The 20,888-nt window shown below is 29.1% G+C and overlaps 2 protein-coding genes across 4 annotated transcripts in view; one reads left to right on the top strand and one right to left on the bottom strand.

Moving 5' to 3' along the window:
• LOC119603296 (forkhead box protein O) overlaps positions 1 to 20,888 on the bottom strand; it is a 103,120-nt gene that overhangs the window by 31,279 nt on the left and 50,953 nt on the right. The gene's annotated exons all lie outside the window — the stretch shown is intronic.
• Positions 12,352 to 20,888, top strand: part of LOC119603299 (ras-related C3 botulinum toxin substrate 1) — a 144,651-nt gene continuing 136,114 nt past the window's right edge. The window contains exon 1 of the mRNA XM_037955297.1: positions 12,352 to 12,546. Coding sequence (XP_037811225.1) covers positions 12,439 to 12,546 — 108 coding nt within the window. The 5' untranslated portion in view covers positions 12,352 to 12,438. The remainder of the gene's footprint in view (positions 12,547 to 20,888) is intronic.

Here is a 20,888-nt window from a genome sequence, read left to right as displayed (position 1 = left end):
TAACACTTAAGTACTATATTGGTACTAATTGTTATCAGAATTTCCATCTGGGCTTAGTTAAGAACTCCTAAAACAAATGTTGTTAGTACCTCTGTACAAATATTTACAATATGAAATAAAAAGTGGCAATAAAAAAATATAACTCGAAATAGATACAACAACCGTGTGGAAAACCCAATGAAAAGTAAATTTCAACAAAAATTTTCTTTAACATAAATATACATACATACATACATTTCCAAATATAAACGAATTTCCCAAATAAAAACCTTAAAACGCTGATGACGTTTTTTTTTTTTTGTTCCTTTGCCACTACATCTCCTAGTGATTACGCCTTATTGGCGCCATTTATCAACGTGTGTTTTAACCCCACAACTAGTTACTACTTACATACTTACTACTTTTCCTAAACCTAGTTAAAATAAAAATATTAGTTCGAAAAAAAGGATTCTCTTGTAACCCTGTGCATATAAAGTGAGGGTGTTGTTGCTTCCTTCGAAAAAAAGAAATAAAATCATAACTTTACTTTTAGTTGCTTTAATGCCATTTGCGGGGGTAAGCTATAGAGCATTTTAGTTAAAAAGAGTTGGACGCTGTGAAAAAAAGAAAAGTTTTTCTTCTGGCGTCACTTTTGCGAGACACAGACATCACTTAGTACTTTTGTTACATTATCCTGTAAACCTTTACTTTATTCTTTTACTTTTGCCTGTAGTTGACTGGTTTTAGTTTTTTTCCCCCCAAAGGTTATTAAAGGATGTTATGAGCATATTTATTTAAATATAAAATAAGTTTTTAGTCTCATATGGGTGAATGTAATAAGTAAAATTTAAATAAAATAAAATCAATAACTAGTTTTTATTAGGTCTATAAAAATGTTTAAGGTTATTCTTTAAAACATATGTTTATAGTTTTTTTTATTTTCTTCCTGGGACTTTAAGGATAATGCTGTGGAAGAGTTAATTTAAGTGTTATATTCAAATTAAACAAGTTTTTAAAATATATTTTTTTCGATAAACTGAGGAGTTTTTTTGAAGTCATCCGGAACTGTCTCGGTAACTCGGAAGAAAACGGGTAAAAACTTTATTTTGGTACTTTTTTGAACCTCTTTTTTAAACTTTCAGATTTTTAAAAAAATTATAATGCGGTTTAAGTCTCAGGTTGTCAATAAACATCAGGGTGATATTACTCGACAAATTTACTGAAGAGGACCTTATATGAGAGGTTTATATGTTTACATCGAATATCACTTCCCGACATAAAATTCGGTAGGATTACGTTCCTAAAAAAGTTTCTTAGGTTTTGGATCCTAAGAAACTTACTTATGTCAAATTTCATCTCTATACTCGTACTTTTACGCCAGTAATGAGCATAAAGTAATTATCTGAAGGGGACCTTATATGAGGGGTATGGTCAATAATGGACCGATCCACATAAAATTTGGTAGAGAGGATTTTGCTCATAAGAGACTTATGTCAAATTTCATTGCTATACTCGTATTTTTAAGCCAGTAATATGAGCGTTATTACCGTTTTTTGAAACGTACCTTATATGGTGGGTAAATTATGGACCGATCCCCATAAAATTTGATAGAGAAATTTTGGCTCTCATGGAACTTATGTGTGTCGAATTTTATCGCTATATACGTATTTTTAAAACAATAATTAGAGTTAAAGTCATTTTCTGAAGGGGACCTTATACGGGATATAGGGTCATTTATGGACGATCCTCTATGTTAAACTTATTAATGTCGAATTTCATCGCTATACTTGTACTTTTAAAACAGATATGCCCGTTAAATGTGTTTTTCGGGGGTCCACTTGTATAGGGGCTATGCGATAACGTGGACCGATATTGCCAATTTTCAATACCAAACAAACCTTATGTATAGAAAATATTTGTGGAAAATTTCAACCCTCTAGATCATTCTGTTCGGACTCTATCGTGCTTTCTAAAGACAGACAGACGGTCGGACAGACGGACGGACATGGCTAGACCGTCTTAAAATTTAATAAGGACCCTGAATATATATACTTTTGTGGGTCTATGATCTATATTTCGATGGTGGGTATAAAAATACATAGTCTGACAATCTATCTGCGCCACTTTTTCATAATTTTCTCTCATAAAATTATACCCACCACATTAATATGGGTATAGCATCAATTTTTAACACATTTTATCCATAGCTTCGATTTCAAAATGATCAAAATTTGACATAACAAAATAGATAGAATAGATTATTATGTCTAAATACACTTTCAAATCGTTAAAAATTTAAGATCATAAAATATAACATTTTATCAACTAAACTTACAAATCTTTAGCCAAAAAGGATAAAATAATTTTCTCTTCCGAAATTTTCTTCCGATTTAAGTTATCATGTCCCAAAACAGTTTTTTTCTCATTTTAAAAACTATCTACGTAATTAATTTAAAATAGACACGTTCCTTTATTTTATGGCGTAATTGATAGAATACAGACCTAAACTTTATTATAAACAAATAAAATACTAAATAGTAAAATGAGCAAAAAAAAAAAAAAAACAATTCAACATTTTTATTAAAATGCTAAAAGTAAAAGCAAACATTTTTTTTACAATGTTTGTTCTCATCATCAACACGATCAGTAGCGCATTAAACAGATACCGATTTCAAATAGTACGCTTCAAAAATTAAACGTTAGGTACTAGAATTTTTTTGTTGCTGTATATATTGCTTTGTTGTTATTGTAAAACTGGCAATGTGCAAATTATTTGTCAGCACCTACTATATTTTGAAAATAAGGCAAAACGTGTATATATGCCAAAATTCCATTCATACAGAAGTCCAAAAACAAACAAAAAAAATATGGCCAAGAAAATAGGGGGAATGTACTTTTGAAAGATATACAAAAGCTTATACTACTATAACGTACGATTAATCACTTTTAAAAAATCTACTCTGGTTTTAGAAATTTTGTTTAAATTCTTTAAAAACCTGGATTTTTACTTCCCAAAAGTTGTTTGGTAAGTGATACCAAGATCATATTAATATTTTGGGTCAGAGCAGTATTTTCTTATTAAAATCATTTTGTTTTTTAATTATATTATAAGGAAGTATGAGAAAACACTAACATAGACAGACCCGCTTCCTATTTGAACAAGTAGGAATTTCGAAATACCGAAAAAATATTTTACTTATCTCAGGTATTCATGGTTTAATTTATTAAATTAATATAATTGTAGCTTAACAAAAAAAATATGAAAATCGTATATAGCTTTTGGCCAAAATCAACATACATACAAACAGGAAAAAAAACATTACCAATAAGTACTTTGATCAAATGTCATGACATCTCAGAACTCACATGTAAACGAAAGACCTATCACACACACCATATAAATATATACTTTCACATTTAATATTGTTAAGAAGACCGTCGAAAAAAAAGATATGAAAATAAATTTTGCAGCATGAAAAAAATATGCCCATAGGGTCACTTACAGACAGACAATACAATACACTCTACACATGATTATTATTTACATGACGAGTGTAAAGTTCCCTTGTGATAATACATAAGTGACTCCTCATCATGTATCATTTTACACATTCTAGGAATTGTATATTAATATTTATTAAAATTTATAAATAAATTTGAGGAGCGAAAAAAAAAACTTATGAATCATTTAATAATCGTGACATGTAAAAAGTTTTTTTTTTTAATTTATTAATGAATATTTTTTACAACGAGTGTGAATATCTTTTATGCTCTGATGTAATGTGCTGAAAAAATATAATTTCATTTTTATAAAATTGTAATTTAGGTTAAAGGCACAGTACTGTGTTGAAAAAAAATCAAGACATGGGATGTTATTGTTTAAAGATAAGTAGTTGGGTTATATATTTTTTTAAATAATCGGCAAACAACTTAATTTTCAATAACTACTACGTATTGTCTGAATGCACTTTTAAGCACTTAAATAATGACTTACATATAAGCATATAGTACGTAAGACATGACTAGATCGTTTAATCTTAAAATGATCATATATGCGCTCATTTTCTAATAAATAATGGGAGAAAATGGTACCCTACTCGCGACTCTTCTAAACGACTCTTTTATGAGCCCCACTTCTGACTCATTTTTTAATATTTTTTGAGTCATTAATGAGTCAAATTACTAGTCGTTTTAGAGTTATTTTCTAATCATATTTTAGTCATTTTTTAATCTTTTCCAAATAATTTTTATAATAATTTAATAAACGAAATGAGAATTATATCAACTCATATTACACCATAATATTTTGTCAACTCTACTAAAACAGTATTTTCCAATCCCCTTTTTTAATCAGTTTCGACTCTTTTTTGAATCATTTTTGAGTCATTTTTAAGTGTATGTGTTCCTCTTTCATTACAAACAAAAACAATTACATAAGAAACAAGTTTAGATCTTCCAACTGTTTGAAATATGATCACAAAATAATTTTCGAAACCATAATATTTTAAACACTAGGATGATAATTTTTGATTGCTACATATTTTGATATTGTTTTTCAAATAATCAGTTGTCAATCATATATCGGGATCATTTTCGAATCATTTTTAAGCGCTCAACTTATTAATCACTTTTAGGTCATCAAAAGTAGTCAATAATGACTCAGTTTACTGATTAATCATCTAAGAATCTTCCAAATGCTAGCTGGGTATCTTCAAAACTAATGCTCATTAGAAAAGTTAGAATAAAATCGAATAATATTAACCCATAACCTGTGAAGGCCAAAGTCAAACTAACCAGCAAAAACTTACATTAAAAAGTAATGTGTTAAAAAGCTAAAAAAAAACGCTTTTCACTACTTATTCATTAGCATTTTAACACAGCGATGACATTGGAGGCAAGTACTTGCCACGCTCGCTTACAAATCACTACTTAAATAAGTACATACTTACAAATAGGATATTAACCCTTGAACGTAAACATATTTTTATATAAAAATATAAAATTTACGTAATACATATATGAACTAAATATTCAATAGAAAAGCCGATATCAGATTCGGTTTCAGCATCTAAAAATACTTGAAATCAAGTCAGTTTGCTTTAAAAGATTTTTTAAATCTTTATGCAGATTTGTGAAAACTTTTGAGACGATTTTTAATGTGTTTTTAGCTGCTGAAACCGAATCTGATATCTGTGTTTTTCCATCATCCACCATTTTCTGGCAAAATTGCAATGAATATTTTGTTCATATATTACGGATATTTTATATAATTATAAATATATATATATACGTTTAAGGGTTAATTTTTTCGATGTCATCATAAAAACGGGTATTCTTTATATATTTTTTCTAAGTTTCATTTAAATTGGATGAAAACAAAATAATATTTCACTAGGGTTTCAAAAGAATTTCCCAATATTGCATAACTTGAGTTAGACCTTCACAGTTTATGGGTTAACATTATTCGATTTTACTAAAACTTCAGATGTATGTTTAATATTATCTTGAATTATATATTCTTGAAAAGTTTTATATAAAATACATAACAGTAAAGAATACAGAAAACAAAAAATAGCTTTCTCCGATATTCTCAAAATTCAAATCGCAGGTACCGCTAATATGTGAGAGATATCGACCTAATTTCTTTACTATTTTATTCCCTTCTTTATTCTTCATAAGTCACATGGAGATTTTCTTAAAACTTTGAAATCTGTTGAACAAAATTGCTAAAAGTATGAAACTGGATTTTTTAAAACTGTAGGGTTTCCCTTTTATGGATAAAAACTCAAATTTCAGTTAATACAAATATATTTTACATAAGAACATAATTTTTTTATTATTTCCCAAAATTTGTTAATTTGTTTTAATATTTCTCATAGAAGTGTTTTGTGACACTAAATGATCGGAATAATTTGTAATAACTTTTAAAAATTTTGACCGATTTTTGTGTTTTATATCTTATTAAAACGATAATGGGATATATATTCCGATTTTTTGTGGTTAAAAATGTGGCTAAATTTTTCCATAATTCAATTCTATAACTTTAAGTATAAGTCTAGAGCCAGAAAGAGCCACTATTTGCAACTTCTACAAAATTACAGAATTTTTTATTTAGGACTTTATACTTAACAGTCAGAAGGACTAAAAGCTGAATATGTGGAAAATTGGTGGGTGATAAGACTTTTTTATTGCCATATTCGGAATCAGCACACCGAATAATACTGGGATTGGTGAACAATATTTAAAACGTTTTTTCATCGTTGGTCATTATTATTTCTTTTTTCTGGAAATTAATTTCTCTAGAAATCAAAAACATTTTCCCATGCGAATTAACTTCAAGTATCTTTAATAATTAAATAGCTAAATAAAAATTTAAACATTAAAAGGAATATAATCTATGTAGTCATGTAAATCATCTTCATCTTATTTATCCTAGAATTAAACAAAGATAACCATGGTTATAATAATTCTGCTTAAAATACACAAACTCGTGCAGCAAAAAGTGGCAATTTAACGTACATTTCATTTTCATAAATCGTAAAGAAAACTGTTTTACTGGAAATATGACCTAATTTGGGCCAAATATAAAAGAAGAAAAAAAAAAAAAGAATAAAAGAATTACTAACAATTTATGGATGATTTCTTTAGAACATGTTATACGTATTTATAGTGACAGTTATAATTTATAAGTTTTTCAGATGAAATGAGAGCAACGAGCGCTCGCGCGCAAAAAAAAAGAAAAATTAAGAAGAACTATACATGAATGAATATTCATTGAAGTAAGTATTTTATAATAAAATACTTGTATTTGAATTCATACATACATATATGGCAATATTAATAGTTACAAATAAATTGTATAGAAAGTTTATTTTTTGCTATAAATATTGTTAAATTTTCTTTAAGCCGTGGGGTGGAGGGTTGTTACTACTTCCGTTTAGCTATTTAAAATATTTGTCAGATTTGTTCTGCCTTTAGTATTAAAGTAGTATTTATGTTCAGCGATCCGTGACGTAGGCAACTTTAGACTTCCTCACAAAAGACGCCAGAATCGTTAAAGCACCTCCGAGTTTCTTTAAGTTTTTATTTCACGCTTCTTTTTAAGAGGGCTGGAATCGTTTTTGAACCGACATTTGAAGAACAAAAAACTACTAATAAGTAATAGTGCTGATTTTCAGGAACATATATTATTAATTTTGGGTTATAGTTCAATGAAAGAGGTACCATTTGATAAACGAAAAAGTACCAGAATGTTCTCTTTTATGGGCTCTAATTGAATCAAAACGATGTGTGTTTACTTATATGTATGTTTCTAAGTTCAATATTACTAACATTTTAAAAGTACCAGTTAAAGAACAACAAATTACAAAAAAGTTCCCTCTTATAAGTATGTGTATCCTTTTTCAATCGTGACGAAGAATGTTTTAATTCTTTTAAATTCTGCTTTTGGAAAAAGTACTATTCATTTGTACAAAAAGTACGTTTTGAAAAAGTACCAAATTATTCATCCAATGTTGGTATTAAGTATTGGAATTCGAGTTCTAAAATGAGTTTAAATAAATTTACATATTCCCATTTTTACGCCTTTTTGGTACTTTTTCTCTCTCTCTCTTTTATAAAAAGTACCAATTTCCTAAAAGTACCAAAGTTGTATTCGTAATTTTTCGATAATGGTATATAAATTTTCCTTTTTTGTTCACAGTTTCAAAAGATACATGAGGTCCAAAAAAGTACCAATATAAAGTTTTTACCCCTTTACTCCTAAAAAGATCCTAATTACGAAAAAGTACCAGAAACCTATCCACTTATTTTTGAATAAACAACGATTAGTATAAATTTTTTTCTGTTTTAGTTTAGTAGATATGAGGTTATCAAACTTACCAGTTTATACCCCATAAAAATTTGAATTTTCAAAAATCCCTCCTTAGTGGATGGGATGAAGGGTTATATGGGGACAGGGGGTTAATATGGTCCTATCCTTATACATTTTGATAGAGGGATTTACGTCTACATAAGTTATTTATGCAGAATATCGTCATGATATTAGTGTTTATAAGTGAATTTTGACCATCAAGTCATTTTCTGAAGGGGACTTTGTATAGGGTCATTACAAAAATCAGCAGTGTCATTAAGACTTATATAAAACTAAGTTTTGCCGATTTTTGAAGTGATACAAGAAAAAAGCCGGGGGTACGATTATATGGGGGCTAAACGAAATAATGGACCGATTTTAACCATTTTAAGTAGGCTTCGACCTTGGGCCAAATTTCATCAAATTATCTTAAAAATTGTGACTTCTAGAGTGCGCACAAGGCTTACATGGACACACAGACGGACGGACATAGCTAAATCGACTCAGAAGTGATTCTGAGTCGATTGGCATACTTTAAGGTGGATGTAGGAGCCATATTTTTGGATGTTACAAACATCAGCTCAAACGCATAATGCCCACTAAAGTGATGTAGAGTATAAAAATGCCTCCATAGTCATAAACGCTACTCTTTTATATGTATAGATTCCTATGAGTTTTTTGTCCTTATAAGATGACAAGAACAATAGATTAGGGAATAGAACAGTAAGTCAATACCTCTTATATATATAGATATATGTATTTTTTTATTTCGGGAAAACCCCATTTTTATAATATTTTAAAGAATACGTCTTAATTTAATACTGTTATATATTTCAAATCAAATATTTTCAGAATATTATAGACGAAATAATACAACATATATCCCCAAAGATTGATTCAAATCGAGCAATCTTAACCCATAAACTTCTGGAGGTACAATTTTGCAATATTTGGGAATTCTCAAAATACTAAATAGAAACATTAGCACAAGTACATAATATCTTCACTAATTTAGTGTAGGATATACCAATGTTAAGATTACTTATTACTGACATTTCTTACCCAAAAACTCTTATCTAATCCTAAATCATGTTATATTAACATTTAAAAAAATGCAGTAATGAATTATAGCTTAAAATTATTAAACAAGTTTCAACTATTTTTTTTACGAATCTTCATTTATTAACTTTCAAATAAAATATTAACTATCGGTCAGTAGTAGTAAATCATCATTTAATACAAACGAACTGCCGAAAAGAAACAGGTTGTAGTGGTATATATGCATTTAAAAGCACAATGCTTTAAATTGAATTTAATTTATGAACAACGTCATTAATTTTAAAGAATTTATTACTTATTTTATTAAAAATAAATTTAAAACAAGAAAAAATAAAGCTAAAAATAACATGAAAATCTATTTTTATAAAGCAAAAAAAAAAAAAATAAAACTAAATTTCTGCAAAATTTATACTTAGTGGAATTTGTTGTCAACACAACGCAAAATTTATAATTTTTTTTGTGAAAAGCAAAAAAAAAAAAAAAAAAACTAAACTACCATCAACTTGTTTTAATAGAAAAACAGCTGCAAATATTCTCAACATCAATATTGTTGGCTAAAGCTACAATTAAAGGCCACAACTGGATAAAACTGCAAAAATAATAAAAAAAAAAATAAATTTTCATGTGATTTTTACCATGTATTCGTACAATACAAATCACTTTTAGAGATAGTGAACCTTAGATAAAAATATATGGATTTTTTTATTATAAAAAAAAGAAAAAAATTGACCCTGGACACCTCCATGTAAATTTAATTTAACACTGATAGTATATAAAACTAGATAATAATTTAAAACTGGTTTAAAACATGAACAATAAGAAATTTTTAAATATTGCAGTTAAAACTTAATAAATCATTTTATAGCTTCTTGCATTACTTAGTAATGACTAGTGCTTATTTTTCTAATTACAATTAGCATGATTCACCTGTTATTTATTTGCAACAAAATTTTCTAATTTTTCTTTGCAAAAAAGAAAACAGGGAAACAACATGTTGCACGTTATAAACATTTGGCTAGTTCTAAATGAAATATTTTTAAAATATTTTTTTTTTAGATGAATTTTTTTTAATTTTATTTTGGCAAAGTGGAATGACCACATACATACATATGCATGTATAGACGTACAAATATTTACTTGAAATGAGGTCTTTTTTTCTTCGTACTCAACTGATATTTGATTTGATAATTGAGTACATGTGTACTTAAATCAATATCAATGTGTGGCGTTTGTTTTTCTTTAATATATTGATCTTGTTTTAGAAATGATATCAACGTCATCAGGAAATGGTGAGTTGAAATGCATTAAAATTGCTTGGTGTAGAAATTATGATTAGTTTAAATTATGTCTATCAGCAAGTTGTCTAGACATTTGAGAATAAAATACCCTACATTTGGGCAATAACGCTTATAGTTAAATAAATTTAGTCACTATTGATGTTTTTTGAGGTTTACTGGTTAAAGAGTTAATCTGTAGGCGGGACTAGAGCTCCGTCAATCGAAGAGACTATAGAACAGTCTATAGTTGTGACTATAAACCAGTCTATATTTGAGACTATATAGCAGTCTATAGCTGAGACTATAGAACAGTGTATATCTCAGAATTTAGATCAACCTAAGACTATTCTATAGTTGAGGCTGTACCCAGTTTATAGTTGAGACTATACACCAGTCTATAGTTAAGACTATACTTAGACCAGCCTATAGTTGAGACTATTGACCAGTCTATAGTTGAGACTATTGACCAGAGACTCAATAGTTGAGACTTTAGACCAGTCTATAGTTGAGCCTATAGACCAGTCTATAGTGGAGCCTATAGACCAGTCTATAGTTGAGACTATAGACCAGTCTATAGTTGAGACTATAGACTATAGTCTATTTTTGATACTATATTTGAGCCTATAGACCAGTCTATAGTTGAGACTCTATAGTCTATAGTTGAAGCTATAGAGCAGTTTATAGTTGAGGCTATAGACCAGTCTATAGTTGAGGATATAGACAAGTCTATAGTTTAGGCCTTAGACTAGTCTATGGATGAGGCTATAGATCAGTCTATAGGTGAAACTGTAAGCCATTCTATAGTTGAGACTGTAGACCAGTTTGTAGAATATACTATAGACCGGTAAATAGACTAGACTTTAGACCAGTCTATAGACTAGACTTTAGACCAGTCTATAGACCAGACTATAGACCAGTCTATAGACTAGACTATAGACCAGTCTATAGACTAGACTATAGGCCAGTCTATAGACTAGACTATAGACCAGTCTATAGACTAGACTATAGACCAGTCTATAGACTAGACTATATACCAGTCTATAGACTAGAATATAGACCAGTCTATAGACTAGACTATAAACCACTCTATAGACTATACTATAGTCCAGTCTATGGACTATACTATAGACCAGTCTATAGACTAGACTATAGACCTGTCTAAAGACTAGACTATCGACCAGTCTATAGACTAGACTATATATATATAGACCAGTCTATATTTGGGCCTACAGACTAGTCTATAGTTTAGCTTATAGATTCGTCTATAGTGTAGCCGTCGTTGACACTAAGATTTAGATTTGAGATTTTAGAGTGATCTACAGTTGAAACTTTTTACCAGCCTATAGAAATTCTATAGAAGTCTATAAAAATTATGTTTAAATCCTATAGTTATGTTTTAAATTTAAAAAATTCATCTCAATATTTTAGACAATAAAAACTGACATTATTTTTTTTTTCTCTCCTCATCACTCCTTTTTCCTTCCATATTCAATAAAAAGAAAAAAGACCATAATGTTAATGATGAGGCGATAATATTGAAATTGCTAAAGTTTTCAATATTATTTCACATTTTACTTGTAAAAAAAAAAAACTTTTTCAATACCAAATTACTCAACAGAAAGAAAAAGTAACGAAAAAGTTAATAAAGACCAGCTAAAAGTAAATGCACAAAACTTTAGTTGGAAACAAGAAAAAAGTTGCTTAAACAATTGTTAAGCAGCAAATGGAGACAAAATAGATAAATACTTATGCAAACTATGAAATACGTACAATTTACTCTAGCATACAGCAAAAAAAAAAAAAAAAGAAAAATATGATAAAATAGTTTGTAAAGAATCATGGCTTAATAAAAATGACGTTATCACTTTGTTAAAATTAGTAACAAATCGAAAAAAAAGAACTCATACGAAATAGTTTTATCTTTCTATCGACTGTTGCTACTCAAGGGTGGCTGTTCGCGATTAAACCGTTAAATAGTTCAAAGACTATTTGGCGCCTTAAAGTATGCTTATATTTGGTGTAGGAGTTTGTATGTGTGTTTGTGTTGTGTAATTAAACCGGAAGCTTTTTTTTAATATCCGTTTCTGTTGGTTTATAAACGTTTTTTTTTTGTTTTAAACAAAAACCCCTTATAAAATTTTGTCATTATTTTTTTATAACAAAATATTTTTAGAAGTTTTGAAAATATTTATTTTATTAATTATTTTCTGTTATAAAAACTACATTTTTATTTCTTCAATTAAACATTATTAAGTTTGTGTATGTGTTATAATGTCAAAAAACTTTTCATCATCTTACAGATATCCCAAGAATTTCAAATCGTCTTTGGTGGCAGAAAATAGTCTAACATCGTTACATAAAACATGTCAAAATTTCAAGGTAAGTAAAGATTTCTTTTAAAATTTAATAATTTTTTTTATAAATAACAAGTAAGAGTGTTATATTCGGCTATGCCGAATCTTATATACCCACCTTCAAACCTCGTTTCACTCAAATGAAACTTACTTATGTCGAATTTCATCTATATACTATATTTAGGCCAGTTATAAGCGTTAAAGTAATTTTCTGAAGGGGACCTTATATGGGGGGGTAGAATTTGGTTCGTATTAAATTTATTTGTGTCGAATTTCATCGCTACACTCGTATTTTTAAACCATTAATGAGCGTTGCAGTCATTTTCTGAAGGTGACCTTATATGGGGGGTAGGATCAATCATGGACCGATCCTTATAATATTTTTTAGATAGATTATGACTCGTATGAAACTTAGTTATGTCGAATTTCATCTATATACTAGTATTTTTAAGCCAGTAATGAGCGTTAAAGTCATTTTCTGAAGGGGACCTTATATGGGGGGTAGGTTCAATTATGGACCGATCCTCATAAAATTTTGCATAGTGATTTTGGATCACTTATGTCGAATTTCATCGCTACAGTCGTATTTTTAAACAAGTTATGGCTGTTAAAGCAGCTTTTCGAGGGGCCACTTGTATGGGGGCTATCCGAAAACGTGGACCGATATTGCCCATTTTCAATACCAAACAAACCTTACCTATAGGAAATATTTATGTGAAATTTCAACCCTCTAGCTCTTTCCATTCGGACTCTATCGTGCTTTCAACAGACAGACAGACAGACAGACAGACAGACGGACGGACAGACATGGCTAGATCGTCTTAGAATTTAATGAGGACCCAGAATATATATACTTTTGTGGGTCTATGACCAATATTTCGATGTGTTACAAACGGAATGACAAAATCAATATACCCCATTTTTGATGGTGGGTATAAAAACATAATCTTAGTTAATTTAACGTCTCTGAGATGTAAGCTTTCTTCAAAAGTATAAAGTGCATAATTTGACAAAAACATAATTTCACATAAAACAAGTCTCGCCATTGACCATTTAAACAGTTGCTTTACCCTCATTTTTTTTGGAAAAAAAAAACTATTTATTTAAATGTTGCTTACAAATGAACTTGGCTCTAGTTATTTTCTACTCTTAATATTTTTTTTAGTCCAAAAAAATGTATGTTCAAATCGTGTGCATTCATTTATTTAACTGATTCCTGTTCTTTTTCACATTTTTGCTTTATTTATTTTTTTCCAACTTTTGTATAAAAATTAGCTTTTTATCCAACAAGTTTTATATATTTTTTTTTTCTTAAATAATTTCCAAGTCAGTTAGCTAGATGGTCTTGTGTTTAGTAAGTATTTTTGTGTGTCATTGTCCTAGTCATTGTCATGTCATAAGTTTCAAAACTTATGCTCATATGATTTTTTCTGTATCTTTCTTTCATTTATCGACAATTTGCTTTTTATAAATGTGTGGTTTGTCTGGTGACGGACCAACTCATTGGAAAATGTAACTTAATTTTTTTTTTTTGCTAATTTAGCTCAGACTGTCTGTAGACAAAATATGACATTTATTACACAAAATCTATATTTTATAACATTTTATTTTTATCATTTAATACATTTAGTTTCTACAAACTGGTGTTTGGTCAATGTTTGTATTTTTTTTTTTTTTTTTTGGTTTGCAATTTATTTGCTTGATTTAGTTTTTTTTTATTGATTTCTAATGAGGAAACTGTCAGTTAAAGTTTGCAAATGAAAGATATTTTTAGCTTAATATACATACATATTTCCGTTTAAAAGTTTCTTTCAGGTTTTTGTGTAAAGCGGTTCCTAGATTTTTTTTTAAAGTATATTTAAATGTTTACTTATTAATAATCTGCATTTTTTTCTCTACTTGCATGTATGTTTGCTGGTTTCACTCAAAAAAAAAAAAAAAAATTCTTTTATAAATATTTATAGTTGTTGGCAAAAGTTCAATGTCCATTGAGATGTGATTGTCAGCGGACATAAAGCAACAAATTTAATATTTATAAAAATATTTATTCTTTCCTTTTATTTTATTTTTTTCCTAAAAGAATCAAGTAAGAAATTGTACAAAGAAATTGTAAAAGAAACTTATAAATTATAATTTTATGTAGGAAAATGCTATAGAAATAGACATTGTTACATCACTTGAGATATTTGTGTGCGTGTGTGTGTATTTGTTTGCCATCGTATGAGTTAATGCAACAATGTGGCATAAATTATTAGCTTGATAGGGGAAGGATAGCTAAGCCAAAATTTCAAGCTATATAGACTATAGCATAGACTATAATCTAGACAACAGTCCAGAACATAGTCCAGACTATAACCTAGTCTATAGTCTAGAACATGGTCTGGTCGATAGTCCGGACCATAGTCTAGACTATAATCTAGTTTATAGTCTAAGCCATAGTCTAGACTATAGTCTAGTCAATAGTCTAGACTATAGCCTAGTCAATAGTCTAGACTACACAGTCCAGACTATAGCCTATTCTATAGTCCAGACTATAGTCTATTGGAGTAGACTACCATACTCCAGACTATAGCCTATTCTATAGTCCAGACTTTAGTCTATTCTATACTCCAGACTTTAGTCTATTCCATATTCCAGACTATAGTCTATTCACACTATGGTGTATTCTATAGTCCACACCATAGCCTATTCTATAGTCCTGACTATAGTATATCCTATAGTGTATTCTATAGTTCAGACTATATTCTATAGTCTATTGTATAGTACAGACTATAGTTTATTCTATAGTCCAGACTATAGTACAGTCTATAATCCAGATTATATTTCAGACTACAGTCCAGTGTATAGTTCAGACTATAACCCAGTCTATAGTCCAGACAATACTATATTCTATAGTCTAGGCTATAATCTAGTTTATAGTCTTGGCTATAGTATATCCTATAGTCCAGACTATAGTATATTCTATAGTTCAGACTATATTCTATAGTCTATTGTATAGTACAGACTATAGTTTATTCTATAGTCCAGACTATAGTACAGTCTATAATCCAGATTATATTTCAGACTACAGTCCAGTGTATAGTTCAGACTATAACCCAGTCTATAGTCCAGACAATACTATATTCTATAGTCTAGGCTATAATCTAGTTTATAGTCTTGGCTATAGTATATCCTATAGTCCAGACTATAGTATATTCTATAGTTCAGACTATATTCTATAGTCTATTGTATAGTACAGACTATAGTTTATTCTATAGTCCAGACTATAGTACAGTCTATAATCCAGATTATATTTCAGACTACAGTCCAGTGTATAGTTCAGACTATAACCCAGTCTATAGTCCAGACAATACTATATTCTATAGCCTAGGCTATAATATAGTTTATAGTCTTGGCTACAGTCAATTGATTTTAGTCCAGACAGTTTATTCTATAGTCCCGACTACAGTTTATTCTATAGTCCAGGCTACAGTTTATTCTATAGTCCAGACTATAGTTTATTCTATAGTCCAGACTATAGTCTATTCTGTAGTCCAGTTTATAGTATATTCTGTAGTCCAGTTTATAGTCTATTCTATAGTCTAGACTATAGCCTATTCTATTCTATAGAATATACTATAGTCTGGACTATAGAATAGACTATAGTATATTCTGTAGTCCAGACTATAGTATATTCTATAGTCCAGACTATAGTTTATTCTATAGTCTATTCTATAGTATATTCTATAGTCCAGACTATAGTCTATTCTATAGTATATTCTATAGTCCAGACTATAGTCTATTCTATAGTATATTCTATAGTCCAGACTATAGTCTATTCTATAGAATATTCTATAGTCCAGACTGTAGTGCATTCTATAGTATATTCTATAGTCCAGACTATAGTCTATTCTATTGTATATTCTATAGTCCAGACTATAGTCTATTCTATAGTATATTCTATAGTGCAGACTATAGTCTATTCTATAGAATATTCTATAGTCGAGACTGTAGTGTATTCTATAGTATATTCTATAGTCCAGACTATAGTCTATTCTATTGTATATTCTATAGTCTAGACTATAGTATATTCTGTAGTCCAGACTATAGTTTATTCTATAGTCCAGACTATAGTTTATTCTATAGTCCAGACTATAGTTTATTCTTTAGTCCAGACTATAGTTTATTCTATAGTCCAGACTATAGTATATTCTATAGTCCAAACTATAGTATATTCTATAGTCCAGTTTATAGTCTATTCTATAGTCTAAACTATAGTCTATTCTATAGTCCACACTATAGTATATTCTATAGTCCAGGCTATAGTATATCCTATAGTCCAGCCTATAGTCAATTCTATGGTTCAGACTATAGTATATTATTTATTTGGACTATAGTCTTATCTCTGTAGTCCTTATTATAGCTATAGTTCTTCCACTTGGTCATTTTTTTATGAAAAATATTGGAAATTTTTCAGAAGTTCCACATACTGTAGAAGAAAAAACTAACTTTCATAACCTCTTGATTTTCTAGTGAAGAGTGCAAAAATTGCAATACCTAGCGTAAAAATGTGCCTTGAATAAATCATTGATTAAAAAACAAGACTGACATTCAAACACATTCATTCATATATAGTACGTTCAACAAGCATGACTAATGACAACATACCAGCGGATATTGAATGTAGGTACAAAAAGGAAAATGTTTTAGAATTAAATAAAATTCTTGCATATTTAGAAAAAGACACACACGTGCATTTAAAATATGTGCTAATATTAATATTATAAAATTAATTTATTTTCTGTAAAAAAATTGGCGTCGTTACTAGTCTTTGCTGCGATCACCAGAAGGCACATTAATCAATCATGTGAATTTCTATTAATTATTTCATTCAAAGTTTTCTTGCACTTTTTTCTAATTGGAATTTATTTTAAATAAATCAGGGACTGTAAATAACAGTTATTCTGAAAATTTTAACCCAAAAAATCTCCATATTGGAGTCAACGTAGACCTATACTTTTATATACCAATATAATCGTATTGAAGTGCTTTTTCGGAATATATGGTGATTTAAAAAAACGCTCTTAACTCTACAAATAACAGTTATTTTTTAACGGAAAAATAAAAGTCTGATTGAAACAGTTAAAAAATGAATTTTATTTTTCCGTCATAAAATAACAATTATTTGAGGAGTTTTATTTTTTCCATCAGAAAATAAAACTCATTTGGGAAGTTTCGTTTTCCCCGTCAAAAAATCAAACAATGTTTTTATATATTTTTTCAGTCTCTTAGACCTGGTCCACACTAGGAAACTTTTGTTGAGAAACTACATATTAATTGCATTGATTTGTTGTTGTACGAATGAGAAGAATAACAAAACAAGTTTCCGAGTACGAGTAACTCCGTACCGCGAGAGAGATGAATAATATTCTTTCTCTCTCACGCAAAATCAAAAGTTTCCCAAAAAAAGTTTCCTAGTGTGGACCGGCAGTTATTTTATTGAGTTTATCTGACCAAGTCCATTAAATAGTTGATTTGAACTGACGTTGAAAACATCTGAATCACAAACGGCAAGTGGTAATTTTCTGTTATGACTGAACACAAGCTTTTTTAATTTCTTCGGAAGGCATTATTATTGAAAATGAGTTTTATTTTCTGACGGAAAAAATAAAACTCTTCAAATAATTTTTATTTTATGACGGAAAAATAAAACTCTTTTTTTAAAAGTTTCATTTGAATTTTTATTTTTAGGTTGAAAAATAACTTTTTCAGATGGACTTTTATTTTTAAAGTCACAAAATAACTGTTATAAATTAACTTTTTTGATATAACTTATAACTGTTACGGTCCCTGAAATAAATTAATTTTAAATGATTTCATTTTTATTTCCAATTATCATTGACAGTGCTAATAAGTGTTGGTTTTGCTGGTGGTCATAAATCAAAGTTACCTATCGAGGGATCGTTGTTGAGCAGTGTTGTTATCGTGTGGAGCTAATGTCAAGATTTTAATTGATATAATTTCTTAATATAAAGTCATTGTACTTTAAATTGTATTAGTTTAGTCTTAGTTTTAGATATTTCTTTATGGAAAATAACTGTATTTGATTAATCGGTCGAAAAATTTTGGGTAAATGACTGATAATAAAAAAGTTGTGTTTTTTTTTTTTTAAATCAGCAATAGAGTAAATATATAGAGCAGAGATGCTCAAACACATACTACAATAGACTAACATAGTTTTGTTTGTGTTGGTAAAGCAGCAGAGAACAGAATTCAATTCAAAATAAAAGTATACTAATAAAATGACTACAAACTATAAAGTATATGCTTACTGTCAAATATTTTTTACGGATTTTGACAGCCAGCGTATATCAAAGTCTATATATAAAAAACTATCAACTGTTCTCTCATGTTCTCCTACATTAATTCGGCTTTCTCAAAATTTTGTTGTTGTATTTCTGTGTGTATTTTAAAAACGTCGCGCACAGACCTTGCTTCGACAAGTGCTGATCAGCAACTGATTTGATTTTGTTTTTCAAGTTGAGAGCAAACCAACTGATATTGCTCAATATAAACAGAAGAAGAATTAAACCTATAGTGTATGTGTATCAACTTAGCGTCAGCAGAATTTTCTTACCCTATCACGCGTGCTATGTAATGGTAATATTGAGCTCCTCTGATATAGAGACATGGGTCAATACTAGACCGATGGTAATGTATTCTCACATAAACTAGTTTATGTACAAATCTGTCCATAGATGAAAATTAAAATGTCTATTATGAAATTCCGCAGAAAAGATACTCTAATTTTATATCTGCAACAGAAATTGAAATACACACCCTCACCCTCGAGAACTACGAATCAAAACATAACCAATAAATCCAGTAAACATCATTAATTTATTTTAAATTGCTCTATTAAATAAACATTTAATACAATTCCATTCTTATCGAAATTACATCCGTATACAATTTACACGTCATTCGAAAAATTTATGACACTTAATGATGACACAAAATCCGATTTAAACATTTGTCAAACTAAACAAAAAAACAAAACTTCCTGGTCAGTAGACACAGAAAACCCAACCAACCAATTCTACAATACAAATAATGTAAATTCAATACAAAATTACAACAATTGACATTGAGCAAATAATAAAAAAAACAAAAACGAAAAAAAAAACTATAAGAAATATAAAACTTGAATGAAACCCCTTAGAAAATTATAGAAGACGATGAGGAAGATACAGAAGGAAAACTATAACAAATCTTTTGTAATGCTTTGACTACAAGCGGATTTGAAATAAATTTTACAATAAGCACAATGACCAACAAATCAAGCTAAAAGTAATACAGGAATAAAGAGACACTGCTACCACATTCCAATGGCAAGTTCTCTGGTTCACTACAACTTTCAATTTGCTGTTGGAGTTTGTTTAGAGAAATCTCTTATGTCTGGAACAAGTATGAATGGCATTTAGTTAAGATGTTGCAAGTCGATCAATGAACACAGCCATTAAAATAATATAAATGTGATGATAGGGTAATAAAAATTATTTAACATCATTTTGCAAGACTTGAAAATACACTATGAATGCACAGTGGGACACTAGGGGATCACGGCTAAAACATCGACAGACATGAAGTCTTTTAAGCTTGGGTAAGAAATTAAAGTTCGGACTTCGGTTTACATGGACTCAAAGCAGTTATCATGTTATCTAACAGAAACCATCAGATACTCTTGAAACTTGATCGGAAACCCCAGAAAAAAGGGGCCGTCAGGGACCATGTTGTAATGTAGCACAAACCAAGTATTCTAACTAAAAATAAGTCTATACACGTTCTTAACGTTTTTCCATATTCTGAAATTGTTTAGGAACCCTAATTTTAAAATGCGGACTTGTAGTTCCATATTCGAACAATTATTTGCCTAATATCAAGTTCTAGTTAAAAACCTATATAACATCAAGTTTTTAATATCGAAAGCAATTATTATTATTTGTAACTTTATTGTAATTAACTTTTTTGCTAAAATTTTCTGAATTATCAAATCAAGTACAAATTGAACTTAAATCAAGAACATGTTGGGATTAATTTAATACTTTGCGTTCTTAAGTCAATCTTATTTTCGTCTCAAGTCAAAAATGCATTTGAGCTTTAATCAAATCGAAAATTGTCAAAATAAGTACATTGATCCGTACTTGAATCTAGTATTTTGTACTTGATTTAAGATAAACCATCGTTACCGTATTTCTGAAATCGCTCGTTGACCCAGAGAGGATGGTCTCGGTGCACAAAAACTCTCGATAATAAAGTTGAAAATAGTCGGAAACGTTTGCTGATTTGAACACATTAACTATAGATCTTATAAATAATATATTTTGT

Source organism: Lucilia sericata, unplaced genomic scaffold, assembly GCF_015586225.1.
Source record: "Lucilia sericata isolate MDLA Ls3-8-SP2 unplaced genomic scaffold, ASM1558622v1 Contig000289F_arrow, whole genome shotgun sequence".
In the NCBI taxonomy this organism is placed as follows: Eukaryota; Metazoa; Arthropoda; class Insecta; order Diptera; family Calliphoridae; genus Lucilia; species Lucilia sericata.
Note: the sequence above shows the minus strand (reverse complement) of the source record. Positions and strands in the feature narration are given on the sequence as shown.